Source organism: Aspergillus melleus (genome assembly GCF_016097325.1).
Source record: "Aspergillus melleus strain CBS 546.65 chromosome Unknown contig6, whole genome shotgun sequence".
Classification (NCBI taxonomy): Eukaryota; Fungi; Ascomycota; class Eurotiomycetes; order Eurotiales; family Aspergillaceae; genus Aspergillus; species Aspergillus melleus.
In genome coordinates, this window is record NW_025763375.1 from 421,950 (window position 1) to 449,238 (window position 27,289).

The following is a 27,289-nucleotide window of genomic DNA, read 5'->3' on the forward strand; positions in this document are numbered from 1 at the left end:
CTTATAGCAACTGTCAGGCCAAAACGTTAGATAGATATTTAGAGACTCCTGCAAGGATCATCCTGAACGGGACAAGCTACTTGAAACGACCATGTCGAGCATGTTAGGCGCCTTCATAATTTCCGTAGCTCAGTGGTAGATTCCGTCGGAGGATTGAAGCTTGACATGGCACTCCATGGAAGAAAGACCTGCCGGTGCACCAACCAGCCCACTACTTATGAAGTAACAGTAGCATTTAGATATCAGCTCTATATTCATCTGCATTTAAGGCTTAATATCACCAGTAGTTTACGATGGAAATAGAATGGTTTAACTGTTTGCTCTCGTAAACTATATCGGTAGATTACTTAATCACGGAGCCTAACTAGTTATCGCCGAACCCAGGCAGCGCTGTATCACTTCCATCTCCCTGCACTCCTTCCCTCCATGCCCCCTTTCTACCTCATCCTGTCTTGATTTTCTACAGTCATATAAACTTATCCCTGGTCTGTATTTTTATCGGGTCAATTGTATGTCTATCCCCATATCGTGAGAAACAAAATGGGTGTCCGACCTTGTTTACCATCTTCTGTTATCGGCCCGGATACCGCCTGCGATATCCGAATCTCGGTGACAGGCAACGAATGCGACAAATACCCAGGTAAGGCACTACATATTCCCCTTCGCCTCGCCTTTCACCCCCTCATACAGCGATGATGTCGACCTGAAAACTAACCTCCGTTCGCCTACAGCCAAGTCGCACGCGCGCAAGACGGCGCTGAAACTCGGTGCCTCCTCCGGCCTGATCTACCTCGCCGGCCAACCCACCATCAACTGGGGCGACTCGGACCAACCGCGAACCTTCCGACAAAGGCGTTACTTCTACTATCTCACCGGTGCCGACGAGGCTGACTGCCATGTCACCTACGATATCCAAAATGACCTCCTTACCCTCTACGTGCCGGACTTCGACCTGCATCGCGCTATCTGGATGGGTCCCACGCTGACCGTGGACGAGGCTTTGCGGCGCTACGACGTCGACCGCGTGCGCTACCATGCGTCCCTGTCTGACGATATTCAGTCCTGGGCGCGGAAGTCCAGCCATACCAACAACCCCATCTATATCCTCCACGAGACGCAGAAACCCGCGCTTCCAAATACCAGCAGCGGCATCCGGTATAGCCATGACCGTCTTCTCCCGGCCATGAACGTAGCGCGTATGGTCAAAGACGAATACGAGATTCGGATGATCCGACATGCGAATAAGATCTCGGGGCTGGCGCATCGCAAGATCCTAGAGAACATTTACAAGATGAAGAACGAGACGGAGATCGAGGGCCTGTTTCTAGATACGTGCGTGTCGCACGGCGCGAAGAACCAATCCTACGAGATCATCGCCGGGTCAGGAGAGAATGCCGCCGTGCTGCACTACGTCAAGAACGACGAGCCCCTGCACGGAAGACAGCTGGTCTGTCTAGACGCGGGGGCCGAATGGAACTGCTACGCCAGCGACGTCACGCGGACCATTCCCCTGCCAGGGTCAGGGTCAGGGTCGTCGTCGTCATCAGACTGGCCCAGCGAACGCGCCAAAGCCATCTACGAGATCGTCGAAGACATCCAAGAACGCTGCATCAAGCTCTCAAAGGAAGGCTCCAGCTTTGCACTCTTACAGAAAGTCGCCCGATTCTACACCGTCAAGGGACTCCGTCGTCTCGGGGTCCTCCGCGGCGACGACATCAACGAGATCCTCGCATCGGGGGCATCCAATATCTTCTTCCCGCACGGGCTCGGCCACCACGTCGGTCTCGAAGTCCACGACGTCACGCAAACCTCGAACACCGCGCAAGACCGCTCCAGTATCAAGCAATGGGGTGGGCGCTCGTTCGTGCCGCCCATCCCCTGCAGCAACGAACATAGTAGTACATTGACCTCTTCTTCACAACCCGACGCCTTCGAAGAAGGCATGATCATCACCGTCGAACCTGGTATCTACTTCTCTCGTCTGGCTCTGCGGAATGCCCGTACCTTGCCTTTGGCCAAGTATATCAACTTCGAGGAGGCGGAGAAGTATATTCCCGTGGGGGGCGTCCGGATCGAAGACGACCTGTTGATCACCAAGGGCGGGCCGGCGAATCTGACGACGGCGCCCAAGGGGCAGGAGATGTTAGATATTCTCCGTCGCGGGATTCGAAATTGATCCCTTGATTGGGCAGTTCTTCAATTGTTTCTCATGCGATACCAGCTAGCTAGTCTCTATTTTTTTCTTAATTATTCTTTAGTGTAGAGGTTTTGTACCTATATTAGGAATAGATATCCTGTTCAACACAAGAAACGGTGATATACGGTATACTGAATTACACTAGCAGGACTCTCCAAGTCCAAGACTACACACGGAAAGATAAAACACAAACCGAAACAAAAGATCTTCCCTAACTAGAAAAATCTATTGAAAACAAGGTTCTTTAAGAAAAAAAATCTAGCGACAGCAAATATAATACACCAAAGTAGTTTTCACGTCACATCACGACACTTGTTAAGTAAGAAATCTATTTGGCGATCTCAACACCACCAGTGACGTTCAAGAGACGCTTGATGTCACCGTAGATGGCGAACTGACCGGCAGTCAGGGTACCGACCATGAACAGACGGGCACCAATACCGGCGTAAGAGCCACGGAAGCCAAGCTCCTTTCCGATCTTGAACAGACGGGAGACGGTACCCTCGCCGGGCTCACCGGGGGTCTTGTTGATCTTGGAGAGCATGGTGTCAGCGGGCTGGGAGACGAGAGCGGCGGCGAAACCGGCGATGAGACCGGAACCAAGGTTGACGGCGGTCTTGGTGCCGTCGGAAGCGGTGTTCTTGTCGACGAAGTTGTAGGCAGCCTCGGAGACCTTCTCGAAGACGACGAACTTGGACATGGTGTAGGGGACCCTGGGGTGGAGTACGTTAGATGCCATGTTTCCCTCGAGTTGATTGTGAGATTGGACTTACTGCTTGAAGAGAATGGGACCGAATCCAGAGTAGAAAGCACCGATACCCTCGTTCTTGAGGATCTTACCGAAACCGCTCAGGAGACCGGAGGCGAAAGTGGGCTGAGAGACGAGACGGATACGGGTGGCTTCCAGAGGGCAGAGGGCGATATCAGCGAAGAATTCGGCGGTAGCGGACGAGGCGAGGTAGACGGCGGTGCGGTTGTTGGAGGCAGTCTCGTATCCGAGCTGGTTGATCCACTGCTGCTTGAAGAACTCGTAACCTCCGAACTTGAAGGCACCCTGGAGGAAGTAACCGGCGGCGGTAGGACCGAAACCAGTCAGGAGAGCGCCAGCACCCTCGTTGGCAATGACCTGGCGGAAACCACCGAGCATACCCCGGTTGTAGGTGACGGGGTCAAGCTGGATACGGGTCTTGACGCTGAAGAGGACGGAAAGGCATGTCAGCAAGATGGCAAACACCTTGTCATTGTGTTTACGTGGGATTCAATGGCTGGTGTAGTTCGTGATGATTTTTTTTTGAAAGGCAAGGCGCGCAGGGAGAAGGACCCGGATCGGAATCACGCGCGTTTCAAGGCGATCAATGCGACGAGGGCGATGACGAGGGCGATAAGACTTACACATCGACGGGAGTCAGAGCACCGTGGGTGACGGAGCAGCAGACAGCACCAGCGAAGGCGAACTTGGAGTAGAGCTGAAGGCCGCTGGGGGTGGCAGGGGGAGCGACGGCAGCCTTAGCGGCCTCCACGGGGGAGTTGTTCGTGGCGGACATTATTATAGATGTGTATATGTGCTCTAAACACTAAGAAAGAAAGAAAAAGAGGGAAGAGAGGAGAGTGGGGGGGGGAGAGGAAGAGCAAGCAATTGAAGCTTTGCAGAGTTTGGGATGGGAGAGAAAACGAGGCAGTTAGACCGGGAAGGAGATTTGAAAGGGATGGCTCGGCTCGACTGGCACTAGCGGCTCCGATCCCGAAAACTTTTCGCCTGCCAATGCGCTTGCCACCGTTAACTCCGATCGTCCGGTCAACCACTGAACTCGTGAACTGTCGACAATGAGCGCTTCGAACATTGCTAACTTGCAGAGTATGAGATTGAGTACAGAGTATCTGCGTTGATACTGCCAGATGACAGGATCATTTATGTTCCTTGCTATTTGCTACTCCTGGACACATACTGATCCAACCGCCCGCTGGTATACCCTCGAGCCGAAAGCATCCTACACCGTACAGCATTACACCCGACTAGGTACCTACGGTGTACGGTCGCTGGCTTGTCCGGAGACCAGATGCGCCGTCATGATTGACATCATCGAAGATCTGATATTGAAGACCCAGCGGCCTTTCTCAGAATGCAACGGTTCTGGCCTCAGGCAGCAGCAGAGCCCTACCGTACGGAATACAGAGAACAGACTACTCCGTTAACAGTGTTCTCTGAGTCTCTCCGTTACTAGAGACTTCACAGACAGGCGAAAATGATATCACATCCGACCGCAAATTGCTCATTTCTGCCCGGAATCGCGGTGGATTCGTGCCTTGGATGGATACCTCAGGCGAAAACCTTATTCTGCACCCGTTGATTGGTGGATTGTCGCGGTCTTCCTCCGCGGCTTCCGATCGATTATTTATTATTTTATTATCTTAGTGAATCTATTCTATTTATTTATAGACTACATCTACATTTGACAATCTAGTGGTTCTGTCTATAAAGACAGCTATACGAATCCATTTGCATGAAAGATCTAATGCCTCGTTGGAAAGACTGGACAGGAAGAATGTCGCCAATCCAAATAAACGGTTTCCTCCCTTACAGCTCCATCCCAGCTATGGCCGCAAACACAGCCCTTCCTTGCTGGCAAAAAAAGACAGGTACCTGCCCCCGTGTCACATAGCCTGCAGACAACGAAGTAGGCAGGATATTGCAAAGCCACCGCGACAGGAAAGCCAGCATGCAACACACGTCAGACACTCGATAGATCCGTTACTTTTAAAAAAACTTTGACGAGGCCTGACGCGCGCTTCCGTCATTATATAACAAACTTATCGGGACTTCAACCTTCAGTACTTTCTTTCAGATTCTGGCTCCAGTAAAATTCTAGACTTGAAATATATGATATATTTTCTCGGCAGTTCAATGCTAGGTTTCCTTCAGTGCCTTTATCCGGGCAGACGGACAAGACAAAAATGGAAGGAGATTGAGGGTGAGCAATCTATCTTTCGTGCTCATTACCAAAAAATCGTTGTCTGAACCTCTAACGATGCACCAGAAAAAGCAGAGAATCTGGAGAAGCTCCCATCTTGGGACACCCCAGACAATCTACTCATGATGCAAGCCTTCGAATGGCACGTCCCGAATGACAAGGGACACTGGCGCCGTCTTGAACAAGCTCTGCCCGATTTGAAGGCCATCGGAGTCGACAACATATGGATCCCGCCGGGCTGTAAACCGATGAATCCCGCAGGCAACGGATACGACATCTATGACCTCTACGATATCGGGGAGTTCGACCAAAAAGGCTCGCGGGCGACCAAATGGGGTACGAAGGAAGAACTCCAGTCGCTGTTGGCTTGCGCCCAGGAACTCCATATCGGGGTGTATTGGGATGCTGTGCTCAATCACAAGGCCGGTGCAGACTATACGGAACAGTTCGCCGCTGCGAGAGTGGACCCACGAAGTAAGCCTGCTTGCATTCGACGCAGACGTGTAAAAGTTCGTTGATCTTTTAACCGCGAATATAACAGATCGAGACGTCGAGATCGCACAGCCGGATCTGGTTGAAGGCTGGACCGGGTTCGAGTTCCCAGGCCGTTCGGAGACGTATAGCTCCATGAAATATTCGTGGCATCACTTCAGTGGTGTAGACTGGGACCAAATGCACAGGCGAAACGGGATCTACAAGATCCTTGGGCCTAATAAAGGGTGGGCCGACGATGTCAGTAAGGAACTCGGTAACTATGACTTTCTCATGTTTGCCGACTTGGATTATGCCGATCCGGAAGTCCAAGATGATGTTCTCAACTGGGCTACATGGATTGCCTCTCAGTTGCCTCTCAGTGGCATGAGGCTCGACGCTGCTAAGCACTACTCCTCGGGTTTCCAGACGATATTGGTTGATCACCTTCGGGCGACCTTTGGACCTCTTTTTTTCGTGGTGGCGGAGTATTGGAAGGGCGAGGTTGAGCCGTTGCTGGAATACCTAGAACAGACAGAATATAAAACGTCGTTGTTTGATGCGCCGTTGGTTGAGCGCTTCTCAAGTACGTCTTTGACGAGAAAGGCTGACCTTCGTGACATCTTCGATGGTACTTTGGTTGAATGTCAACCGTCGCACGCAGTTGTAAGTCATCTACCGCATCGAATAGGTAGTCTTGAGATACTGATTTGTTTCACAGACCTTTGTAATGAACCACGACACTGTAAGAGATACGCTGTCCCTAAGCTTCACTCTAGCTAATCACCTCGCAGCAACCAGGGCAGTCCCTAGAGGTATGACAAGCTCCGATGTTCTCTGTTCAATCTTCCCAATCTAACATATCTTGATAGGCACCAATCGCATCGTTCTTCAAACCCTTAGCATATTCCCTGATCTTATTACGGGATACAGGACTACCGTGTCTCTTTTATGGGGATCTCTATGGCATTGGCAAGGACGTCGACGACCCAATGACCCCATCCTGTGGAGGCCGACTCCCGATCCTGGCTAAAGCCCGAAAGTTGTATGCATACGGGGAGCAGCAAGACTACTTTGACCAGCCTAATTGCATTGGTTTGTCCGATTCCATCCCAAGCAGTATGTACCCCCTACTAATACCCCCCAGGGTTCGTTCGATACGGTAACTTATATCACCCGGACGGACTTGCCTGTGTCATGAGCAATTCCGGTTCCTCCAAAAAACGCATGTATGTTGGTCGGCGCCATGCGCGTGAAAAATGGACCGATATATTGGGATGGCACACGAAGGTCGTCACCATTGATAAACACGGCTACGGCGTTTTCCCTGTATCTTCGATGAGTGTCGGAGTCTGGGTGAACTCGCTGGCAAAGGGACGGGATGGGTTAGAAGCGAAGTTGTAAGTTTTCCCTTTTCTATCACTGAAGTTGTAGCTGACTGAAGATATGGTATAGTGATGAAAAGATCTATGGTCGTTGATTAAGCCTTGGGGTTTGGACTGCCACGAAAGTGCTTGGTATACACACAATGGTTTCTGTTTAGAACTCTTTATGACTTGAGCCAATTAGAGATTTCTTTCTTACAAATCTCTGTTTAACTCGTCATGTAAATATTCTTTCAGGTACATGCGGCGCCGCCAGCCGAGCGCTCACCGTTTGCTCCTCTTTCATTATCGCAACGCCTCTTCAAACACATCACAGAACCCTTCTTCCTATATAAAGCTTCTTCAGATCATGTCAAATTCTTACTTTCAATTTTCTACAATAGCTACCGTGTATCGATTTCAATACATTCTATTAGGCTAAACACCCGCGGAACACGTGATAGCGAGGCTGTGAGGTCTAGATCTACCTGGCCCTATTATCCCTCGACCAGAATAAATTCCAGCTAATATCTGACACATCCACGGTCGGTTTGAGACACCTAAAAATGGAATTCTTCCTTTCCCCGGATTTCCCGTCCCACGTGGAGGACCTGATGCGCCAAAACCACGTGCCTGGCCTTTCCATCGCCGTCGTTCAGAACAACAAAGTCGCTTCGGCAGGCTACGGACAAGCATCGATCGAGCCGCCGGTGCCATGCACGGCAGACACTCTATTCGATATTGCGTCGTCTTCGAAATCGCTGACTGCTGCCTCCGTCGGATTGCTGGTCGACGATGGAGCCTATCCCGAGATCCAATACGATGCTACCATGTCCAGTCTGCTGCCGGATGACTTCGTTATGCCCAGCGCTGAGTATACGGACGGTGTCACATTGGAAGACATATTGAGTCATAGATCTGGCATGGCGCCGTAAGTACATTGTACCACTTCCCCCTCAAAGATCAGCCCTAATTGGTAATCACAGTCACGACAACTCATCCATGAGCGTACGAGCCGCGCAGCCCGACAACGCACGATCCGTTACGCGGAATCTGCGCAACCTCCCCGTGGCGGCGCCCATCCGCGCGCGATATCTCTATTGCAATTTGATGTACACCGTGGCGACGCATCTCATCGAGGTGAAAACCAATCAGCCCTTTTCGGATTTCCTACAACAGCGCTTTTTCAGTCCCCTCGATATGCATTCGACTAGTCTCCAGCCTGGAAGCGCTCGAGCAAAGGGCCATGGAGACCGCATCGCGACCGGGTACTGTTGGGATAAGGAGTCAGCGACCTACCACGGATTCCAAAGCCCAGATTGTCCGGAAGCCCAAGGCGCGGGGTCTGTTATCAGCAGCGCCAGTGACTTGATCAAATGGGTCAAGGCTCTGATGAATCGTGAAGGGCCGATCACTGAGCGCATATACCAGGGTCTGGTTCGCATGCGCTCCATCATGAATCCCACGGGGAGGAGATTGAAACCGCATACATCGCCGGCTCTGTATGCTGCCGGGCTAGAGGTGTATTACTATCGAGGCCATTTGGTGGTCGGACATATTGGAGTGGTGCCGGGATTCTCTGGCCGGTTCTTTTTCCTTCCTGATTTTGACTTTGGGGCTGTTATTTTGGGAAACGCAGAGGGGGCTGGCCCAGTTGGTACGGTGCTAGCTCGAGAGCTGATCGATACTCTGCTTAAGATCCCGGAGGTTGAACGGCCGCGACTGGCGACGCCGGGTAACAATACAGGCGGTGCGAATGCGAAGAAACAAGTACCAAGTCGATCACGCAATGCAGGGAAGAAAAACAAAGCGACAAGCAAAGCAAAGACTGAAAGGCGCGACAAACCACAGCCACAAGGGATGCCTCTCCGGGCCTACGTTGGCACGTATCGACATCCTGGCTATCACGAACTGACGGTTGAGATCAAGGACGAGAGGCTCTTCATCGACGCGACGGATCGGTCGTTTGGATTTACACTCTCGTTTGAGCATCTGGCCGATGGAATCGAATACATTGCCCATCTGAGCGATTTTCTAGAGGGAGGAGATGAGCCACTTTCAGCTGAGTTTGCCGTTGAGGAAGGCCGAGTAGTCAGGTTGGGACTGCATTTAGAAATGGCGTTGAAGGAATTGATTTGGTTCGATAAAGTCTAGAGCGATCAATGGAGAGAAATCTAGACCACCATCTTTGGAAGTACTGCCCGGTTGAATACGCAAATAGATGAAGCATTTCCCATCAAATTAGAGATATTGTCAGCTAAAGAATTCGGCCGTCATCGTACATCGAGCCTCGCAGATCGATTACGCAAACCCCAACACCTGCACTGTAAACCGTACAACGTACTCCGTTGGTTGTGTGATGTCGAGCGCATCTCAATCATAAAAATAGAAGTCCTGGTTCCTGGTTCAACAGACATGACTCGGATACTCGGTGCATTCCCCATTCAGATGGTCGCAGAACGCAGGCGGGATAAACGGTCTTGGAAGTCTTGGAAGAGGAGATCCCAGCAGACAGGCATGCGATGAATGGAGGTGGCTTATCTCCAGGATCTTTCGCAAGACGAGCCAATCAGTTGAAGATGAGATGCAGCAGCGAACGCATCGTCCAGTCGGAGTACCGAGCAGTTGCGCTATAATTAAATCCCACGCTGTGTGGCAGGTGATCCTCTTGAGGTCAGAGCAGATTAAAGACAGCACTTGGTTTAACTAGCACTAATTAATATCAACTAGGACTTACTTACTGTGACTCCGTGCTTTCCGACCGATTTCCAATTTCCCGCCGCCAAACCCGACCATTAACCAGGATGATTCCCAGATCTTGTCCACCGCGAGATAATTATAGATCGTTCGTCTTCTAAACAGTTTCTATTTTCACTTCCATTGCCAGTTCTATCTTCATCTATGAGGCTAAAGGGAATGAAGCCATCTGTGGCGGAGTTTGATGCTGATCATGGAATTCTTCAGATGAATCCTCCAGCTCACGCTAGGGACGGACGGACTCCTTCAGCGTCATTCCGCTCTCTGCATGTCACACTTGCCCTTGGGGGCCATTTCACCCGTACTCAATAGTTGGCTTTTGAAACTTGGGCCGGAGATGTGGCTGGTCCATGATCGCCCTCCTTTTTATTGCATCTTTCTCGCGTGGCTCTCGCTCTCTTGCTGACTCGTTATATAACCATTGACGTATCCCCCGTTCCTTGAATGATCGACACTGCTTTACTCTCGCTTGCTTGTCTGCTTGTTTGCCTGTCTCCAATTCTCTCGTTCTCGATCTTAGACTACTTTGTAGACATCTAGTGCGACTTGATTACGCCGAACCTCCTTGCTGACATTAATTCTGATACTGATTTAATTTAACAATCGCCTTCTGTTTCTTGGCCTGGGTTCCCCTCGTCAGCTGTGGTGGATGTAATTTCCCCTCGATTGGCTTTTCTTTCCCTTTCCTTTCTTTCTTTCTCGTTTCTTGCGACTCAATCGCTGCAATGTCTTCGCCTGTTCCATTTTACCAGGAGGTGGCATGGGTGCCGCAAGTGCAGCTGCCCGTTCCCGAGACTGTGCAATCGTCGTGGAGGTTCCTAGCATCATTGTCGTCTAATTTGCTGCTGATCGGGTACGTACTAGCTGACTGCAATCTTCATGTCGCACGTTGACTGATCAATCGTTGTGCGCGCAGATTCCTGGTCATTCCATTGGCCTTCGAAAGCCCAACGCAAGAGCCCGTCAGCAAAGTGAATTCCGTCGTCGCCGCTGCGGTGTTAATTGGATTCGCCGATGCTTTGGCGTTAATCCTCATCTGCTTCCAATATGACAAGCGCGAGTACTTGATTCATTCGATATTCGTGTACGTTGGCTTCCCCAGTCGCTTTGCCCGGGAAGAAATGAATGAATAAACTGATCGCTAACCCGACCCAGTCCCGGACTAGTCTCCAACCTCATCGGCCTACTCAACGTGATCATCAACATCCTGTGTCGCGACCTATTGCCCATCGGTCAGATTGAGGCAGCTAGTCTGGGCCTTACTTGCGCGTTTGCCTTTCTTCATGCCCTGGGCGCGTTGTGGGTGTACGGTCGGACAGTTGCCGAAGAGACTCGCGTGCACGGATCGAAAGACGACGCTGCGCTTCTGACCGAGGAGGAAATGCAGCGGCAGCAGCTCCTCCGACTTCTGCAGGAGAACAAGAAAGGCGTAAGCCCCAAGGTCACACAGAAGACGTTTCAGGTCAAGGTTCCCGAGCGCATCAACCCGGGCAAAGGCTGGGATACGTTCATGCCGCCTCCTCACGAGGAAGGGTACTTTGCGGGTTATACAAGGGGGAGATAGACTGCTGGCCTGTGTCAAGGTATGGCGAGATATCCGAATTGTTGCATTTGTGCCAAATTTCTGATCAGTGTTTAGCTTTTTTCTTCATTTGCTCCCAGTCAACGACCCGGCCTTTGCGCCGAAGGTGTATGACTGAAGTCACTCCTTTGAGACCTCCCATCGCTCGCGATGCCAACGAATCATTCCTTCGTTCGATCTGCATGTCGCAGTCGTGATATGCCGAGGATCATCCCTATCTTGGCAGAGCGTGCCAGGCACACGCCGCGTCAACGTGATCGTGACACCTCCAGTGACTCGTGCTGCCAAGTCAGTTCACGTGTTTAGACGCTCATTACGAAGGCATGATCGGCCTTCATTCGCTATATCTCGATTCAGCATAGACTGGGGAACAGCAGGGGAATTAGTCAGGACTGGGTAGCAGTGCTTCCTCGGCTCCTCGGTTGCGTCTCATGCGGGTAATATTCATGAAAGCGAGATTTTGATACTTATAGTGATAATTAGAATAATAGTAATGATAATTGTAGTACTTATATGCATTACTTGGCCTGGAGGATCTGTGTTGATTGATCGTCCTGAACAATCGTAATCAAACTCGGCAGAAAAAGAAGGCCTCGGCTATTACCCGAATGGGCATCCCGTGCCCGCTCGTCAAAAGAAGTCGTCAGCCGAGTCTCCTCTGGCTCCCCTTTCCCTCTCTTGCTCACTGCACATTGCATGTCCAAATCCCTGGTCGCCTTTCCATCCCGACCAGTCCATCACCATGGCCAACAGACGAGTCACCCTGCTAGAGCCCCCTGCGTTGGATGCCTCCAAAGCGCCGATCGAAAATGTCTTGGAGTTGACGCCGGTAGTCGACATCGGACCTGTACGTCTGCCTTTTCCCCTCCTCCCTCCCCCTTGCATCGCTCACGTTCGCTCTAACCCACACCTTTACGTCTCATGCAGGATGTCTTCACCAACACCCGTCCTCTTTGGCACCCGCCCGGAGCGCGGGGCATTTACGGCGGCGCGGCGATTGCGCAGTCCCTTTCCGCGGCGATGCGGACAGTCCCCTCCGATTTCGCCGTCCACAGCATGCACTGCTATTTCGTGCTGGCTGGCGACTCTGAAATCCCGATTCTGTATCATGTCGAACGAGTGCGCGACGGGCGGAGTTTTATCACACGGACAGTCCAGGCCAGACAGCGCGGGCGACCTATCTTCACCACTACCCTGAGCTTCAGCAAGGCGAATAGCGGCGGCAAGAAGAAGTTGGAACATGCGACGCCGATGCCGGCGGTTCCGCTACCGGATGACTCTTCCCCAGGGTCTAAGAAGCGGTTCGATGAGGGCGGCGGTGGACCGTTTGAGTCGCAGAAGGCGGGAGTTGTGAATCGTAAGTTTTTGTGGTGGGGAGACTTTGCGTTTCGCTACAATCTCTTAGTTGGTTGACATAGCTGACATTGCTTAGGGGACTCGAATCCCGAAGATAAGCGACTGCGACGATTTGTTCGAGCCCGAGGAAAGATCTCCGACGGCGGAGGCCACCACGCCCATCTTTCAGCCCTCGCCTACATCACCGATAGTTATTTCGTTGGTACGGTGTCGCGCGTCCACGATATCCCTCGATTCACCTCCCCCGCCGAGCTCAAGAAGTTCTTGAATGCGCTCAAGAACCCGTCTGATCTCGATGACGAAGATATCTCGCGGGCTCTTAAGGAACTGAAGGAGGAAGAGACGGCCGAGTTGCGGCGCCGGTTGGAAGGCGCGCTCAGCAAGGCCACGAACGAGAAGAACAAGGCGGAACACAAGGAAGTCGGTATGATGGTCAGCCTTGACCATTCGATCTATTTCCACAATCCCTGGGCATTCCGCGCCGATGAATGGATGCTCACGGAGATGGAAAGTCCTTGGGCCGGCGAGGGTCGGGGATTGGTGCTGCAGAAGATGTGGTCTAAGGACGGAACCTTGATCGCCACGTGCACGCAAGAGGTATGTTTAATCTATTTTTATTGTTCTCCACGTTGTTTGCTCGTTCACTTCGAGGATCAGTCAGTCGGTTGCTAATGCACAATGTTAAACAGGGCGTTGTGAGGCTGAAACAGGATGAAACCCCTCGCGCGAAGATATAGATGATTTTCCCTTTTTATGATACATTCTGAGTACTTAATTTATAGACAGAGGACGGGGTATGCTGGTTAATTGCCCTCATTTTTGCCATTTTCTTGCATTTGATCTTATATCTGGTTCTACTTAGGGGTGACTTATGGTGACCTGACATATTCGTTGTCTCAATGGTCCAATGAGCCTTTTTTCCTGTACATACACATGGTTATCTTCCTGCAGCATAAAATGCTAATTATCAGCTAATCCACAACGGGCGTTTCAAGGCCAGAATCCTGAATATATCTGCATACATTGTCATCATGATGAAACTAGATAGTTACACAAAAAATAGCAAAAACCCAGCCAAAATCAGACAAGAACAAACATGAAGTCGTAACCACAAACAGCCAACCAGAGCAATGAGAAAACAATCAGAATGAAACTAAATCCCGTGTTGAAATCAGAAATCCGCCCAGCCGTTTTGTCATGCCAAAAGGAAATGCAACCGATGCAAATAATAAAACTACAGTGGAAAAGGGTTGGTTCTTCTTCCCCTCCCATCTCCCCCCGTCCGTCTTCAGAGCGGAAGAACTTTCACACCTCCAACGTCTCCTTCTTCTCCATCTCTTTCATCTCCTCTGCTTCCTTCCGCTGCTGCATCTGGCTCTTCCATTCGCAGAATTCCAGCGCTTTGGCCCCCCAGACCTCTGCGCCCTTGTACTCTCCCACGTAATCCGGCCAGCTCCGGATCTCCTTGGCCAGGTTCTGCAACTCCTGCATCGGCAACTCGTCTAGCGTCGTCAGGATCGTCTTCACGCCGAACACGATCGTCCCCGTGCGGGGAAGGCGGCGGAAAGTCTGGCGCTCCCGTCGGATGACGATGTCCTGCGGTGATGGGTTCGGGTTGTCCTCCGATAGCGTCGTTGGACGGTAGAGGATCTCGAAGAGGTCTTCGCCGGGGCGTTTCACTTCGACGAAGTAGTTGGATCGTTCCATGGGGGACGAGGGTGTGAGGCGGGTGAGAAATCTATGATTACGGGTTTGTTAGTTGATTTGCGAGTTTTCGGGCAAATGGTATCAGTCAGAACTAACTTGCTGACAGAATTGGCAACCTGCTGATGCCACAATGGAACTGGGTTGTGTAGTCGCGAGATCGTCCAGCCAATTCGTTCCTGCACCGTCCATCCTACCGGGAATAGACTTGCGCTGGCGGCCCTAGATCCCCGTTGTCAGAATTTCTCCATCATGCAAGAATCAAGTTCAACTCACAGGTAATACTCATCGTCCGCATTCTTCATCAGAATACTCAGGTCCTCCATGGTCAATCGCACGGCGATTTCCAACGGATCCACGTCGCGATTCTGGCCCCCATAGACAAAGGTCTCCCCGGTCATCTTATTATGGATGGTCGTCTCGTCGCCGGACTTTTTCCGTTCGAACATATCCGAGAATCGCTGGCAGAGGAAATCGACCACCTCCTCCAATGCCTCCAGACACGCCTCGTACGACTCCGGCAGACACTGCAGCACCTTCTGCTTCTCCTCCCGCAACAATTGACTCCGGATCTGGTGCTCGTCCATGTAGTTCTTGTCGACGGTGAGCCAGTTCTCCACGTCCAGCCTGCGCACGTCCATCATCACCCGGTATCTCTCTCGTCCTTTGATGGGTTGGGCTGGGTAGGGCGCCACGCGCTTCAGGTCACTGCAACTTGTGCGCGGCGTTGGCTTTCGGGGCCATATTGACCGAACTTTGACGATAACAAGGGTGGCAAAGCACAGCGTAAGCACAAACCATGACAAGATATTCATCGCCGTTTGTGAAAGATCGATATGCCACCGATGCAAATGGTCGAGGATAATGATACAGCGAGAGGGAAGTAACAAAGAGGATAAAAAGAGGGAAAACGAAAGAATAAGTTGAAGAGCAGAAAAAGAAATGAAAAGATCGATTCCGAAGAAGCTTTTTACAGTCTCACGCTCAATTCAAAGATGCCACCACTGACCAGGATTCGAAGGAATGAATTGACCAAGCCAACATTAAAGAAACATGGCGAAAACTTTCTTACATCCTCGACGAGGGCGATGAGCTGATCCTATATACTTGCCAGGACCGGCAAAGAAAAGAAAAGAAAAAATAATCAAAGAAAAAAGCTTGGGAAATGAAGATCCTACGGGTCAGCCGATTAGCTACTACTATGGCGCCTTCTCTACATTCCGGATTCAGGAAGCTGGGATGCACTCTGATACGTTCTGCCTTTTCCCCGCAAAAGCCGCAATTCGCCGCCCCGAAAATCAAAAGAAAAGAAATTAATAATAATAGCAGAAAAGAAAAATAAAAAAAGGGAACCTGACAGCATCCATGATCCACATGATCCAGCTGAGAATGAGATGATGCTGCTCAGCTTTCAATGCCATCGAACTCCACTGAGGAGAACTCTAAGTGGATAACGAGGAAATGCACCGGTAGGAGGGTCTCCGGCCCCCCCCCTCTAGGGACTATGGATCCGAACTAATTCGTTGAACGGACTACTAAGGCTACGACTTTTGGGGACTGTTACGGTGCTAATTGCCCCAGTTGGTTAGGAACTAAGTATGTATCTGTGGTCCTAACTTAATCCTAAGGAAATCGTCAGGCGCAGCTCACGCGTATCATTGTCCGTGCGCAATCGAATCTGAGTGAGAAAGTGAGAGGCGAAAAACCAAAACAAACCGGAAAGAGATAAGGCAAGAGGCAAGAGAGGCAAAAGGTAAGCCGCAAATGAGATGAGAAAGAAGAAAAACAAATTCCACTCAAAAAAAAATAACAGAAACACAATATTGCCAGAAACCAAAAAAAAAAAGAGGCCTCGTGAGCTGACCCGACCCCCGAATCTGGAGACGGTTTTCCCCCTGTTCAACAGTTCCTGCGGTTCCGCTCCAGCGGTATTCGTCTTTTTGTTTCCGACGCAGACGCAGGCAATCCCCAGAATGGTATAATGTCTCTCGAAGGGGGAATTGCAACTACAGTATGTGAAAAGAAATACCGCACTCTGGCATGCTAAGCCCCCATGTCGACGAGCTGTCCAGTTTTTAAGAAGTTGCATACTGCATACAGATCGTGCATACGAACGGGGAAGGGGAAGGGGAAGGGAGGTAAGGGAACAAGAGGCAGACAGACAGACAGGTAGGCAGACCGAGAAACCAAAACGTCAGCATAATTTGTTACCAACCACAAGTCTGTACGACACAAAGGAAAAAGTAAAACCAGTAGCAGCGCGTGGGAATTTTTTGCGCTCCCCCTACTTGCGTGGGCCGATCCCAAATCGGCAGCTCGATAGTGACACCGTGGGTGGATGGAAACGAATGATGGGGGCATTTTTGAAATCCTTACGATCCTACAATCCAGGTACTGAATCTGACTAAAGTCCCACGGGACGTACGCATGTACATCATCGAAAAGTCAGTTGCCTGTGGGTGCCGACTTAAGACTGACGTGCTGGCATGCGCGAGCCAATGGGCCATTCCGGTCACGACGACTGGCCCGGAGGAGTCTGGGCCACGGGCTGAGAGGGAGAGACCGAGAGAGACTAGGTCATTAGAAGAAGGTACGGAAGGTCGGCACTGACGTACCATGAGGGAGTCCTTGCAGGTCAATCAATTCGCACGCGAAGGGGGGGTGGCAGGACCAGAGACCCTGTAGGTACTTGCGAGGTACCGACTACGACGCCCCGTACGGCGAAGATACAGGGCCAGCGGCTAGTGGAAAATCAACAACAACCCGGCAGGCGATCCACCAGGCGGCCGAGTCCAGAATTGGCCTCGCTCGTCTTGTCTAGCGTCCACGCAGCAGCCGAAAGGGTTGCACGACTCCACTCTTTCCAGGCAGAGACTCGTCCGGGGTTTTGCGCTGCAACCGCCTAGTGGGCGGAAAGCGCGCTTGCCGCTGTCTCTTTTGTGACTTTGTCCTAATGTTTTTAGGTCGGTGGGTCTATTGACAGTTGATCTGACTGACTTGACCATGAGGTCGATGTCTCAACCAAGAATGCGTCTTTTTTTTTCTGATTTCCTCACTTGACTTGCCTTTCCTAGTGGACTCAACTAGGTGCCTTTTTTTTGTCTGCCTTCCTCTCATTCAATTCTTACTGTACTCCGTTTGACCCCCTTCCGTGGGTCCCTTTTTCGTCGCCTTTCCGTTTTTGAGTGATTTTCTTTGCTTTTTTCTTCTTTCGATTTTGCTTCGCCCTGTCCAAGACCAGTCCAGCCTCCCCTCTCACATCTGACCTACGGAAACAAAGAAAATCCTCCGAGGACGATTCTTGTGAGACGCGATATGACCTCAGCTCGGGAAGGGAGTTTCCAGCCCTATCTATCGGCCAGCAATCAAGCAGGAGGTACGGAGTAGTTGCCTGGGTTCCGTACACTGTATGGATACAAAGACGCGGTATCTATCCGAAGAACGGAGAACAATGCCCATCATATCATACCATATCATTCTTCGTCGTCGCCTTCGCTCGTCGCCCACCCGCCTCACTTCTGAAGAAACTAAAACAGAACCCACCGACGCCGACCTCTAGGCTCTAACAAGTTGACCCATCGACCGACCACCAAGGACCCAGATTCGAGCCAACGAATCATATAGGCCGAATTACTTTTCCTTTGGCCGTGTGTACTAAAATCCACCAGCAGTCAACGAATCGGCCCGAACTCCACACCATACCCATAAAAACCGTCGTCTATAATCCGTACCGAGACATCGACCTGTCTAGACACCTGTCAACAGTCAAAAAGGGAAGAAAAAGTACGGATCGCGCATATCATATCCATGCACAGATCATAGACAGAACATGAACGGGGTACGGGTACGCAATGCACCTAGATGGAGAAAAACGGTATGCCCGTTACTCCATTTGGAGATCGAAGACTGTGTACGGTGTACGGCCTAGGGAAATGTGGGTAAGGTAGGTAGACGACGTAGGGTCCGATAAAAAAATAAATTGCTCGGAAAAAGAAACGAAAAGGAGATGGACAAGTCTCGACTCGACAATCGGCAATCGACATCCACTCAAAGTGCCAAAGTCCCAACCCCCTTTTGAACTAACTGCGTAGTCTAGGCCATGTCGATATTTACTTGTTAGGGAGTCCCTCTCGAGAGGGGAAGAAGGATTCGGTGGGACTCGGTGTTCAAGACTAAGGTGTTAGATCGATGGTGCACGGACTTTTTGGTGAGCTAGTTGGTTTAGTGTGTTGATGTGGTGGTGGTGATGGTGATGGTTCCTTTGGGAAGAGGCCTGTAGCTAGTCATGGTGTACTCGGTAGAAAGTGGTGGTGATGTTTTAGCAATTCATTGTAGGCAAACACCTGCTGCCTTCCTTTTGGGGTACTCTGTATACTACTAAACCACCACTCTACCCAAGCATGTACATACACTGGCAATAAGAAATGAAAAAAAAGCGAATCAAAAGCCCAAACGTAACCAACTAGGCAATTAAAGCCAGGTTCTCGCTCCTGACCCTGCAGTCTAACCATACCTACAATATCTCCCTATCAGAACCTCCGGCCTCCAATTCCGTCCACCTACATATAACATATGTAGACTACCTCGGGGAGCAAAAGCCCAGATCCGATCCTCCACCCCCATTGGTAGTAATACAAGTAGTTAGGTACATCCCTCCAAGACCACAGCTCGGCAAATACACCGAGGTAACTAGACGGTAAAGTCTACGTAACCCTTCTCCGCAAAGAAATGCAATGAAGGTCGATGCATGCGGATCCGATCCCCGTGTCGCCGTCCCGTTTTCCTTTTCCTTTTCCTTGCCTTGCCTACTTGGGATAGGATCTGAGTTGATCTGACATAAGAAGGAACGGCCTACATCATCGGATGTCTATCCCGTAAACACTGTGTAGTAGCGTAAGTATGTATGTACTTTTGTTCTGGAGGTTGGATTAGTTTGATTGGATTGGTTGGCTGGGGGAGGGGGGTGTTCTTGTGTTTTTGCTTTTCCTGGCGATTGATATGCGATGTGCATGTACATTACATGATGTATGTTGGTGTGTATGATGTATGCTAGGGTTTGTAGGTAGGTAGTCTGGGGTGGTTGGTTAAGTATGAGGTGGTGTCCTCTGGTCTTGGGGTTTCTCTCTCTCTCGATAGTTATCTCTATCTGTCTGTTTTCATTGTGTATCTCTCAGTTCATTTCTAGGAACTAAGTCCAGAGTTCTATCGGTCAACAATAAACACACTATAGGAATAACACTCTACTTCAAATATCGAATAAAAAATGAAATTGCAAATCAAACGTCACGCAAAACCCACGATCCCCAGAAAAGGGCTTCTCGGAAAACAGTGAACGATAAAAAGCAAACTACAATAGAGTAACCCAGGTCTTATATAACCCCATCCTCACACATAAAAAGGAAATATACTCTGGGAGATCCTACACGCAGTGCAACATACACTGTGGATATGTTCAGTTGATTCTCGACCAATACACCCCGTGATATATCCACTTCTATCTTTCTCAATAGAGCGGGTTTGACTTTGGGGTTTGAGTTTTGCGTTGGTGAATTTAGTGAATGGTAGACTTGAGTTCAATCTAATTTACGTAGGTCCTTATGTCATTGTACATATACCCAATATTGTATACTTTACGGTGTAGAGAGATAGAAGAATGGACAGCATCAGATGAACCAAGATCCATGTCCTGTCTATCAATTAATTAGTTCGTTATTCTTAGTACGTAAGTACCTGTGTATGTATGTACCAATAACGTACATATATATCTCAACCAAGTACCCGGTATCTCCTCGGTACATGTCTACTGTACGCGATCATCGAGCCGTTCCTCTCAAAAGGCCCATTCTGCCACCTAACAGGATGAAAAAGAACGGTGATCGTCACGGACTAGGGGCCAAGTTGGGTCTAGAACCGGGAATCCGGATTTCACATCATTGATGTAATGTACGGTGCCGGTTCTGGATCTCATGGATCATGTCAGTATGATGCATTTCCTGTTTTGGTGGGTTGAGGGTTTCATACCTGGGATTTGGGGGGTCTGGTAGGGTAGGGTAACTAGGTAAATAGTTGGTGTAGTGAGTTGTGGTGTGGTTGGCTTATTGTGTTTCTGGAATGAACTCCTCCGCTTATTTTCCGGGGAGTTGGTGTTATCTACACTATATGTTTTTGGGATATCAATGGGCTCGAGTCTATGCTATATCTACTATTAACTGAATTAGCTTGGATGTTCGGGTTCTAGGATCTCCCTGACATATAACATGATAGCCGTCCGCATATATATCCTGCAACAACGATCTAGGTAATGTATACTGTGGTATGTACACTGCCAGGAAAAAACACTACAACTTCATGACCTATTTACACCCTGCCATAACCAACCGGCTACATTTATCATAGTTCGGTTATACCCTACCCTACTCTACCCGATTCGTTGCGATCATAAACTATGATATTCCATTATACATAGATCCCCCTAACCCCACCGAGTTAATAGCTGCCCAATATCCATCCTACAACACCAATAACAACAACTCCTACGCGTAGGTATATACATATACAAATCCATATCTCCCACCTCCCTCCCCCTCAAACAACCCAGGATCCCATGTCTACATGCACGCCCACGCCGCGCCAGAGACTGAATAACGGTGGAGGGTAAAGTGGAGGTGGCTGACATGCATGCACAAGCCCCGATAAAAACCAGCTAGACCCCAGCTGGGAACGAAATCCTGACATCATAGTCCTGTTGACGCACAACTCAGGTGACCTCCTAAAGGTGTGTTAGTTTGCTTGCTTCCTCGCCCATTCCGGGCGTTCTATCGAGGGTGGAGGGGCTTGCGGATGGACGGAGTCGGGTTTTCTGGTTTGGTGTTTTTGATTGATTGATTGATTGTTCGGTTTGCTTGGCTTGGGTTTGGATGTTGGTTGACTTGCCTGTTTGGGTTACGTGCCTAGGCTATCTATCTATTTATCTGCCTATCTGGTTATCTACCTATTGTAAGAGTTGGGATGGGTAGGAAGGAATAGGGATTATTGGATGTTTGGCTTAGATGGTTCATTTGGAGAGGGGATATGGATGGTCCTCTGTACCCTACTGTCAGGTCGATATATTCGATACAGACTCAGAAGTCATACATCCATGCAGCAAGTTAGGCAACTTTGATATAATCAATAGTGTATCCATTCCATGGCTTCAATCCACAAGTAAACCTCTAGTCACTCACTACCTACTAAGTCATCTATAGATAACATCAAACACAAACAGACAACTAGAAATCAAGCTTCAATAGACACAGACATGGATGGATGGATATCTCGCCATTATCTGAATTAATAAAATAAATCAAACCGTCAATGCTTCATGTGAAAGGTATCCAATAAACAGAAAGAAAGAAGAAAACCCCCAAATGATGTGCTGGGTGGAAGAACATCACGCCAAAGATATCATAATAGCCCTTGTTTGCCCTTGTCAGCCTTCAAGGACAAAGGATGGATCGAGCTGGAAATGAAAGGATATAAAAAAAAGAGAACGCCCGTCCGATGTAGTGTGCTTGCTGGTTGGTGATTCGTGACCTCGAGTATGTAAGACTGCCCGACAGTCGTGCTCCATTAGTTTTCCGTCGTATTTTTGTTTTTATCCCTTTTTGTTTTTACCCCATGGAAAATCGTCAATAGATGGTTTTGCACGTCTGACAAGGCGAAGAATTCTCCGGATTTACCGGAACTTGGCTCGGCATCGTCCCATCACCTCGCCCTGGCAGACCAACTCGGCGCTGAATTCACTGCCATCAAGCGTCAGGTAGATGTCAAAATATACCCGGTAGAACGTTCCTTGAGGAGTGTCCATGCGCTCGAAATCCGTCTCCAGGTTCTTTCGGGACAGATCTGACGTCAGAGTCACAACCTCCTTGATACCTGTATCGAATATCATTAGCTCAGTCTTCGGCCGAAAGGGAGACCTAGAAGAACTCACGGGGATCCTTCGTATACTCCGGACACACGTCCTCGTCACACGCGTACAGGATATCCTCGTACATAAGCGTAGCACCTGGTGCAACCTGTCGGAAAAAGCTGACTTTGACTGGCTCGCCGATCTTGACCCGCTCCCCCTTCTGTACAAAGATCTGTCGCGTGTACTTGCAACGATCCCGGCCGTCCAGACTAGGCACACGGTATTGCTCGGGATGATATCCCTCTTTGAATGGCTGCAGGGTCGCCATGAGGTAATGCCGACGAGCAACACGGTGTGTAATCACTCGTTCGGTGATACCGGCCGTGACTGCACCTTTGACAATGGCAGCGACCGAGTCCATGGGTCGTACAACCTTGCTCTGATACTGCGGGGGCACGTGGAGCTTGATCTGCTGGAACAAGTACTCTGACGCACCGAATCCTCCCACCACGAGAACGTTCTGTTACAGTTAGTTTGAATCCTCATTGTTGCGTTTATCCGACATACCTGTAGCGATCGGTTTTGCGCCTGAATGGCGATAATCTGATTGCGAACCAACTCAAGGATTCGGTTGACGACCGGCTCAAAGCACTGAAGGATCTCCTCGTTCGTAAACGTCATATAACCTTCTTCGATTCCAGCATCGGGGAAGTCCGCCTCGATACCAACATCGACCGCCCACTTTTGCCCGTTGTTCCGGAAATCGGCCTTGATGCGGTTTTCAAAGTCCATGATACACTTGGCGTACACCTTGCCGGCCGTTCGGGAGCCGTCGGGCAGCTTCATCTTGCGAATCTTCGCCCGGAGAATGTTGCTGAAGTTCCGGTTGAGAGCCGTCGAACCGCAGGAGTCACCCGATCCAGCCGTGCACTCGGCCACGCTGAAGGGCTGCTCCTCCTCGACTTCGTAGGCAATCAAGTCGACGGTACCTCCACCGCAATCGACGATGAGGATCGCATCGCCAACCTTGAGGTTCAGCAATCCGGTCTTGGCGCAGAACAGCGCCGCCGCCTCGGGCTCGGAGATCAACGTCAGACGGTTGTCATTCTCGTCTCGCAGAAATCCCGCCTGCAGGGCCGCAGCACGCGTCGCCGCCTTACCAGCATCGTTCCAGATAGCCGGCACGGTGAGGTAGTACCGGATGTTGCGCTCCTCTCGCGTGAACACCTCGCCCAAGGTCTTTTGTAGTTGGTTGCGCATGGCCTGTCGCAGCTTGAAGAGGTAGTCGGCGGCGACGTCGATTTCCGACTTGCCGGGCGGGAGGGGCGGCAGGTTGATAGGATCGATATACGTATTACCGGAGAGCATGAGCTGCAGCTTGAACCATTCCACCTTCTGCACCCCTTGCTTGGGGTATCCGGTGGGGGCCAGGGCGTCGGCGATGTCAGGGCCCCATCCCACTACCTTTTGATACTGATCGTAGTATAGAACCGTAGGGATCTAGTGGAAAGGGTTCTAGAATTAGTACTGGGTTTATCTTCTCTCGACTGCTGCTATCTTGTTGCGCGCGCGACCGCTTACCTTTTGTTTGGTATGAGTTCCTGCGCCCGGCCACTCCGTGATGATATCCTCTCTCGCCTCGTTGTTGGTCGCAAAAGCAAAGGCCACGCCCGAAAATGTCGTACCGAAATCAATACCGACGATGAGCTGGGCCTTGCTGCGACCAGCCCCTTCGACCTCGACGGCGGGGTTGCCCCGGACTGCGTATTGCTGCGGCATGCCCTGGCCCATCCCATGCGGGACGGGCTGCTGCTGCTGCAGACCGTAACCCGGCGGAGCGCCCATGGGCTGGACGGGCGCCTGGCCGTACTGCAGGTTGGTGTTGAGCGGTGGCGGATGGTGTGCTAGTTGCTGGCCCGGCGGCATCGGACTGGTGGGTCGGCCGACGGTGTTGTACGTGTAACTTGGGGGCCGACCCAAGGTATTTTGGTTGTTCATCGGGAGACTCGTGGTGGACGAACTGTGACCCGACGGGGGAGAGCTCGGAGCGTTCGACGAAGGGGCGGGCACCAGTGTATTGCTGGACGGGTTGGGGATCGGTTGAGGTTGCGCCACGGGGCTGCTGGAGTGCTTGTTCCGGTTCTTCCAGGTGAACGATTTAAACCGTGAGCTCATCAGGTCCATATATGGTGACCACGATGGAGGTCAACGGGAAGAAGGGAAAGACGGAGTAGAAAAGGGGCGGGGGAGGAGAAGAAAGAAAGAAAGAAAGAAAGAGAGTAAGCGAGGGAGAAATCGACGGAGGAGAAAAAGGAAAAAAAAGAAAAGAAGACAGGAAGAGAGGCAGGGGAAAGAGAAGCGAAAGCGCAAGGCAGGCAGAAAGGATGAAAGGAATCGCTGGAAAAGAGGCGGTGCCCTTTTTCCCTCTGATGATTGATTTAGTTTAGCCCGATGCTTTGACGGGGCGGGGAAGAGAGAGAGGGGAAGGAAGAACACGGAGGGATTAAAGGAACTAGAGAGGATGAGAGAACCGATAGAGAGGAAGTTGACGGTGAATTCAGGCAAGATGGAGAGAAGCAAAACAGGGCAGCATTCCGAGGGGAGAAGAAGCGGTGGAATGAATTGAATCCAATAATGAATGAAATCAATCGATCGAGACCGAAGGATGCGAGTCACTCCGCTTCGAGTCGGGCAACAGTTTGGTTTTACTCCGTAGTTTTACTGTCTCATCAGAGGGGATTTCTGTACAGTGGACACCGGAGAGAAGGAAAATAGCAGCCCTCGTTAACATCAACAGTTCTTTCTTTGTCCACTGATCTTGAGTCTGTTCATATTTATCGACAGCGAAGGGTCTGGTTGGTATGGCTGGTATGGTATGGTATGTTACAGACAGATACCGGAGACGAGACCGGATCATCGCGGGGCAGAAGTCTTGGCCCGTTGGCTGACAGAACCATCAAGTGTCATTTGTAATCACTAATCAGTGCCAGAGTTATTTGATTAACCGTTTCATGCTCCTGATGTCATCTTATTCCATCTGCATGGGTACATAGTAATCTCCCGTCCTACCCAAATTATTATCAACCAGCAGAGTGCCTGGAAGCGAGCCGTGGGACGACGACAAGGCTGAGCCTGAGGCCCGACCTTTCTTTGTTGGTTCGTGCGGCTGAAACGGGATGCCTGTATCGTACCGAGACAGTACGATACCTTACAGTTCCCCGTTTCCTGGAAAACGAGGCTCAGGCAACGAGGCGCAGGTTTCCAGTTCTATACTTAGATGGAACCCCTGCTGCGTCAAGCACTCAAGTGTCAAGCCCAGTTTCTGCGTGCAGAGTCCGGGTTCTGGAGAAGTCTATCGGCTTTTAGGTTGCATCGTTCTATATTTATTCTTTGCCTATAATTTGCGGGCCACCCAGTGCGATGGCTTGTACAGTGGCTGAAGCATGCTCTGTCGGTCCTGGATGTAGCCACACATGCGTCGCTCCTCCACGGCCTGCCGTTTCTCGATCCTGAAGCCCATGCGCTCCACAAGGCAGAATACCTCGCTCTCCGTGAGCTCCACATTTCCCGGCTCGCCGATTCCCTGCGCATGACCCTCGTCGCCATGGTCGGCGTGGCTGCGGTTGCTGCCGTCCTCGAAGTGCCAGAGCAGGGGCCCAACGTTGCTCCAGATGCCGTTGGGTTTGAGGCAGTGTCGGATGGTCTCCACGTACCGGATCAGATTAGGCGCCGTGTCGATGAAGAAGACCGTGGCCACCGCGTCGAAGGCGTCCTTGTTCGACGGGTTGCTGTACAGCACCACGAAGTCCGCCGCCGACATGCTCATCGTCCCGAACGGCGTGTCGGGGTTGTGCTGCGCTTCCAGCATCGCCGTGCCCGGATGTCGATCGGGGATCATCACCTTCTGATGCTGTTGCTCGCGGGACACCAGGTTCGAGAAGTGAAGGGCAAACGGGTACATAGTATGCTGCTCGGGGCCCAAGGTGTGGTTCAGCACCCAGCTACTCGCCAGCAGCTGATGGTATGAGATCTCATTGCCCTCGGCCGCGTACCCGGCCTCGCAGATCTCGAACACTAATCTTCCCAGTCCGGCTCCGGGGACCAGAACCCTCGGTTCCTCCTCCGAGACTTGTCTCTCGCCGAACTCGTCCTTGAGGTCCTGCAGCACTGGGTCGTAACAGACTTCCCGCTCCGCACGGCCCTCGGCGCTCCAGTCCCGATAAAACTGTCGGATGGTCGAATGCGCTTTGTTGACATCCGACGTAGTGGCTTTTTCCCGCCAATTCTGCTGGGGATCTTCTGGGTCGGGGTCGGCCGGTAGCCCGAATGAAGCAAGTCCCGTGGCGAGAATCGCGTCTGCGATATCGGCATTGACGTCGATGGCGTCGTCAACGCGGCTGAAGTTATCGAGGAGGTTGAAAGGTGGTTCGGCGAGCATTTGCCAGTGAGAAGATGGCAGCGAGTAGAATGCCTGCCGCCGACGATGTGTGGTGTTCATGTGAGCTGTCCTTCGATATTGCCTGTATTGTACAGTTTAGTATTTGTAGATCAGCAATTGACTTGTTTTAAAACCCAGTTGGTAATATATTACAGATAAATCTATAAGAGCACAACTGCAATGGAAACAAGGTAAACGCATGCATTGCTGGAATGCTTCTAGTAGTACAGTAGGATCGATACCCGAAACGATGGAAGATAGCTCATACTCATACACACCTAAATGAATCAAGCGTAGCAAAAAGCACTCGTCTCTCCTCGGGATCGTTTAAAGGATCGAAATCCCCTGCCCAGCTACGAGTCTCCTCCGATTCGTCATGCGGATGAAATTGCGATTCCGATGCCATGGTGAGATCCAAGCGTTGATCGAAGGGATGACAGGTCTTCGTCGTAAACGGGCAGAAACGATGATAATCAGAAACAACGCTGATGCAAACCAATTGATGCGCTGAAAAGTAAAGTGCAGGCCGAAAAGCAAAGCTCGCAGACGGGAATGAGGGA

At 50.7% G+C, this 27,289-nt stretch overlaps 10 protein-coding genes across 10 annotated transcripts; 6 read left to right on the forward strand and 4 right to left on the reverse strand.

The window, feature by feature from the left end:
* Positions 1–540: 540 nt before the first annotated feature.
* Positions 541–2,176, forward strand: LDX57_009922 (aminopeptidase P family protein; the record flags this gene model as incomplete). Its single annotated transcript, XM_046091664.1, has 2 exons — positions 541–640; positions 732–2,176. The coding sequence occupies 2 exons, from the start codon at positions 541–543 to the stop codon at positions 2,174–2,176; spliced, it is 1,545 nt and encodes a 514-aa protein (XP_045947641.1).
* Positions 2,177–2,525: 349 nt separating this feature from the next.
* On the reverse strand, positions 2,526–3,741 carry MIR1 (putative mitochondrial phosphate carrier protein (Mir1); the record flags this gene model as incomplete). Its single annotated transcript, XM_046091665.1, has 3 exons — positions 2,526–2,910; positions 2,971–3,390; positions 3,590–3,741. 3 exons carry the CDS (start codon positions 3,739–3,741, stop codon positions 2,526–2,528), a joined length of 957 nt encoding a protein of 318 aa, XP_045947642.1.
* Positions 3,742–5,288: 1,547 nt separating this feature from the next.
* On the forward strand, positions 5,289–7,117 carry LDX57_009924 (alpha-amylase; the record flags this gene model as incomplete). The annotated part of the gene is made up of 6 exons (XM_046091666.1): positions 5,289–5,640; positions 5,708–6,303; positions 6,417–6,452; positions 6,510–6,732; positions 6,785–7,037; positions 7,093–7,117. The coding sequence occupies 6 exons, from the start codon at positions 5,289–5,291 to the stop codon at positions 7,115–7,117; spliced, it is 1,485 nt and encodes a 494-aa protein (XP_045947643.1).
* A 450-nt stretch (positions 7,118–7,567) lies between these two features.
* Positions 7,568–7,936, forward strand: LDX57_009925 (serine hydrolase domain-containing protein; the record flags this gene model as incomplete). The annotated part of the gene is made up of 1 exon (XM_046091667.1): positions 7,568–7,936. One exon carries the CDS (start codon positions 7,568–7,570, stop codon positions 7,934–7,936), a length of 369 nt encoding a protein of 122 aa, XP_045947644.1.
* Positions 7,937–8,003: 67 nt separating this feature from the next.
* LDX57_009926 (uncharacterized protein) lies at positions 8,004–9,155 on the forward strand (the record flags this gene model as incomplete). Its single annotated transcript, XM_046091668.1, has 1 exon — positions 8,004–9,155. The coding sequence occupies one exon, from the start codon at positions 8,004–8,006 to the stop codon at positions 9,153–9,155; it is 1,152 nt and encodes a 383-aa protein (XP_045947645.1).
* Positions 9,156–10,483: 1,328 nt separating this feature from the next.
* LDX57_009927 (uncharacterized protein) lies at positions 10,484–11,322 on the forward strand (the record flags this gene model as incomplete). Its single annotated transcript, XM_046091669.1, has 3 exons — positions 10,484–10,611; positions 10,675–10,842; positions 10,914–11,322. 3 exons carry the CDS (start codon positions 10,484–10,486, stop codon positions 11,320–11,322), a joined length of 705 nt encoding a protein of 234 aa, XP_045947646.1.
* A 760-nt stretch (positions 11,323–12,082) lies between these two features.
* TES1 (acyl-CoA thioesterase) lies at positions 12,083–13,433 on the forward strand (the record flags this gene model as incomplete). Its single annotated transcript, XM_046091670.1, has 4 exons — positions 12,083–12,187; positions 12,268–12,697; positions 12,773–13,293; positions 13,386–13,433. The coding sequence occupies 4 exons, from the start codon at positions 12,083–12,085 to the stop codon at positions 13,431–13,433; spliced, it is 1,104 nt and encodes a 367-aa protein (XP_045947647.1).
* A 332-nt stretch (positions 13,434–13,765) lies between these two features.
* Positions 13,766–15,563, reverse strand: LDX57_009929 (heme-dependent oxidative N-demethylase family protein). Its single transcript, XM_046091671.1, has 3 exons — positions 14,677–15,563; positions 14,500–14,622; positions 13,766–14,434 (listed from the first exon to the last, which is right to left on the reverse strand). The coding sequence occupies exons 1-3, from the start codon at positions 15,213–15,215 to the stop codon at positions 14,002–14,004; spliced, it is 1,095 nt and encodes a 364-aa protein (XP_045947648.1). The 5' UTR covers positions 15,216–15,563; the 3' UTR covers positions 13,766–14,001.
* Positions 15,564–22,114: 6,551 nt separating this feature from the next.
* LDX57_009930 (Hsp70 family protein) lies at positions 22,115–24,475 on the reverse strand (the record flags this gene model as incomplete). The annotated part of the gene is made up of 4 exons (XM_046091672.1): positions 22,115–22,314; positions 22,373–22,811; positions 22,859–23,791; positions 23,873–24,475. The coding sequence occupies 4 exons, from the start codon at positions 24,473–24,475 to the stop codon at positions 22,115–22,117; spliced, it is 2,175 nt and encodes a 724-aa protein (XP_045947649.1).
* Positions 24,476–25,685: 1,210 nt separating this feature from the next.
* Positions 25,686–26,789, reverse strand: LDX57_009931 (uncharacterized protein; the record flags this gene model as incomplete). The annotated part of the gene is made up of 1 exon (XM_046091673.1): positions 25,686–26,789. The coding sequence occupies one exon, from the start codon at positions 26,787–26,789 to the stop codon at positions 25,686–25,688; it is 1,104 nt and encodes a 367-aa protein (XP_045947650.1).
* Between the last annotated feature and the right edge of the window lie 500 nt (positions 26,790–27,289).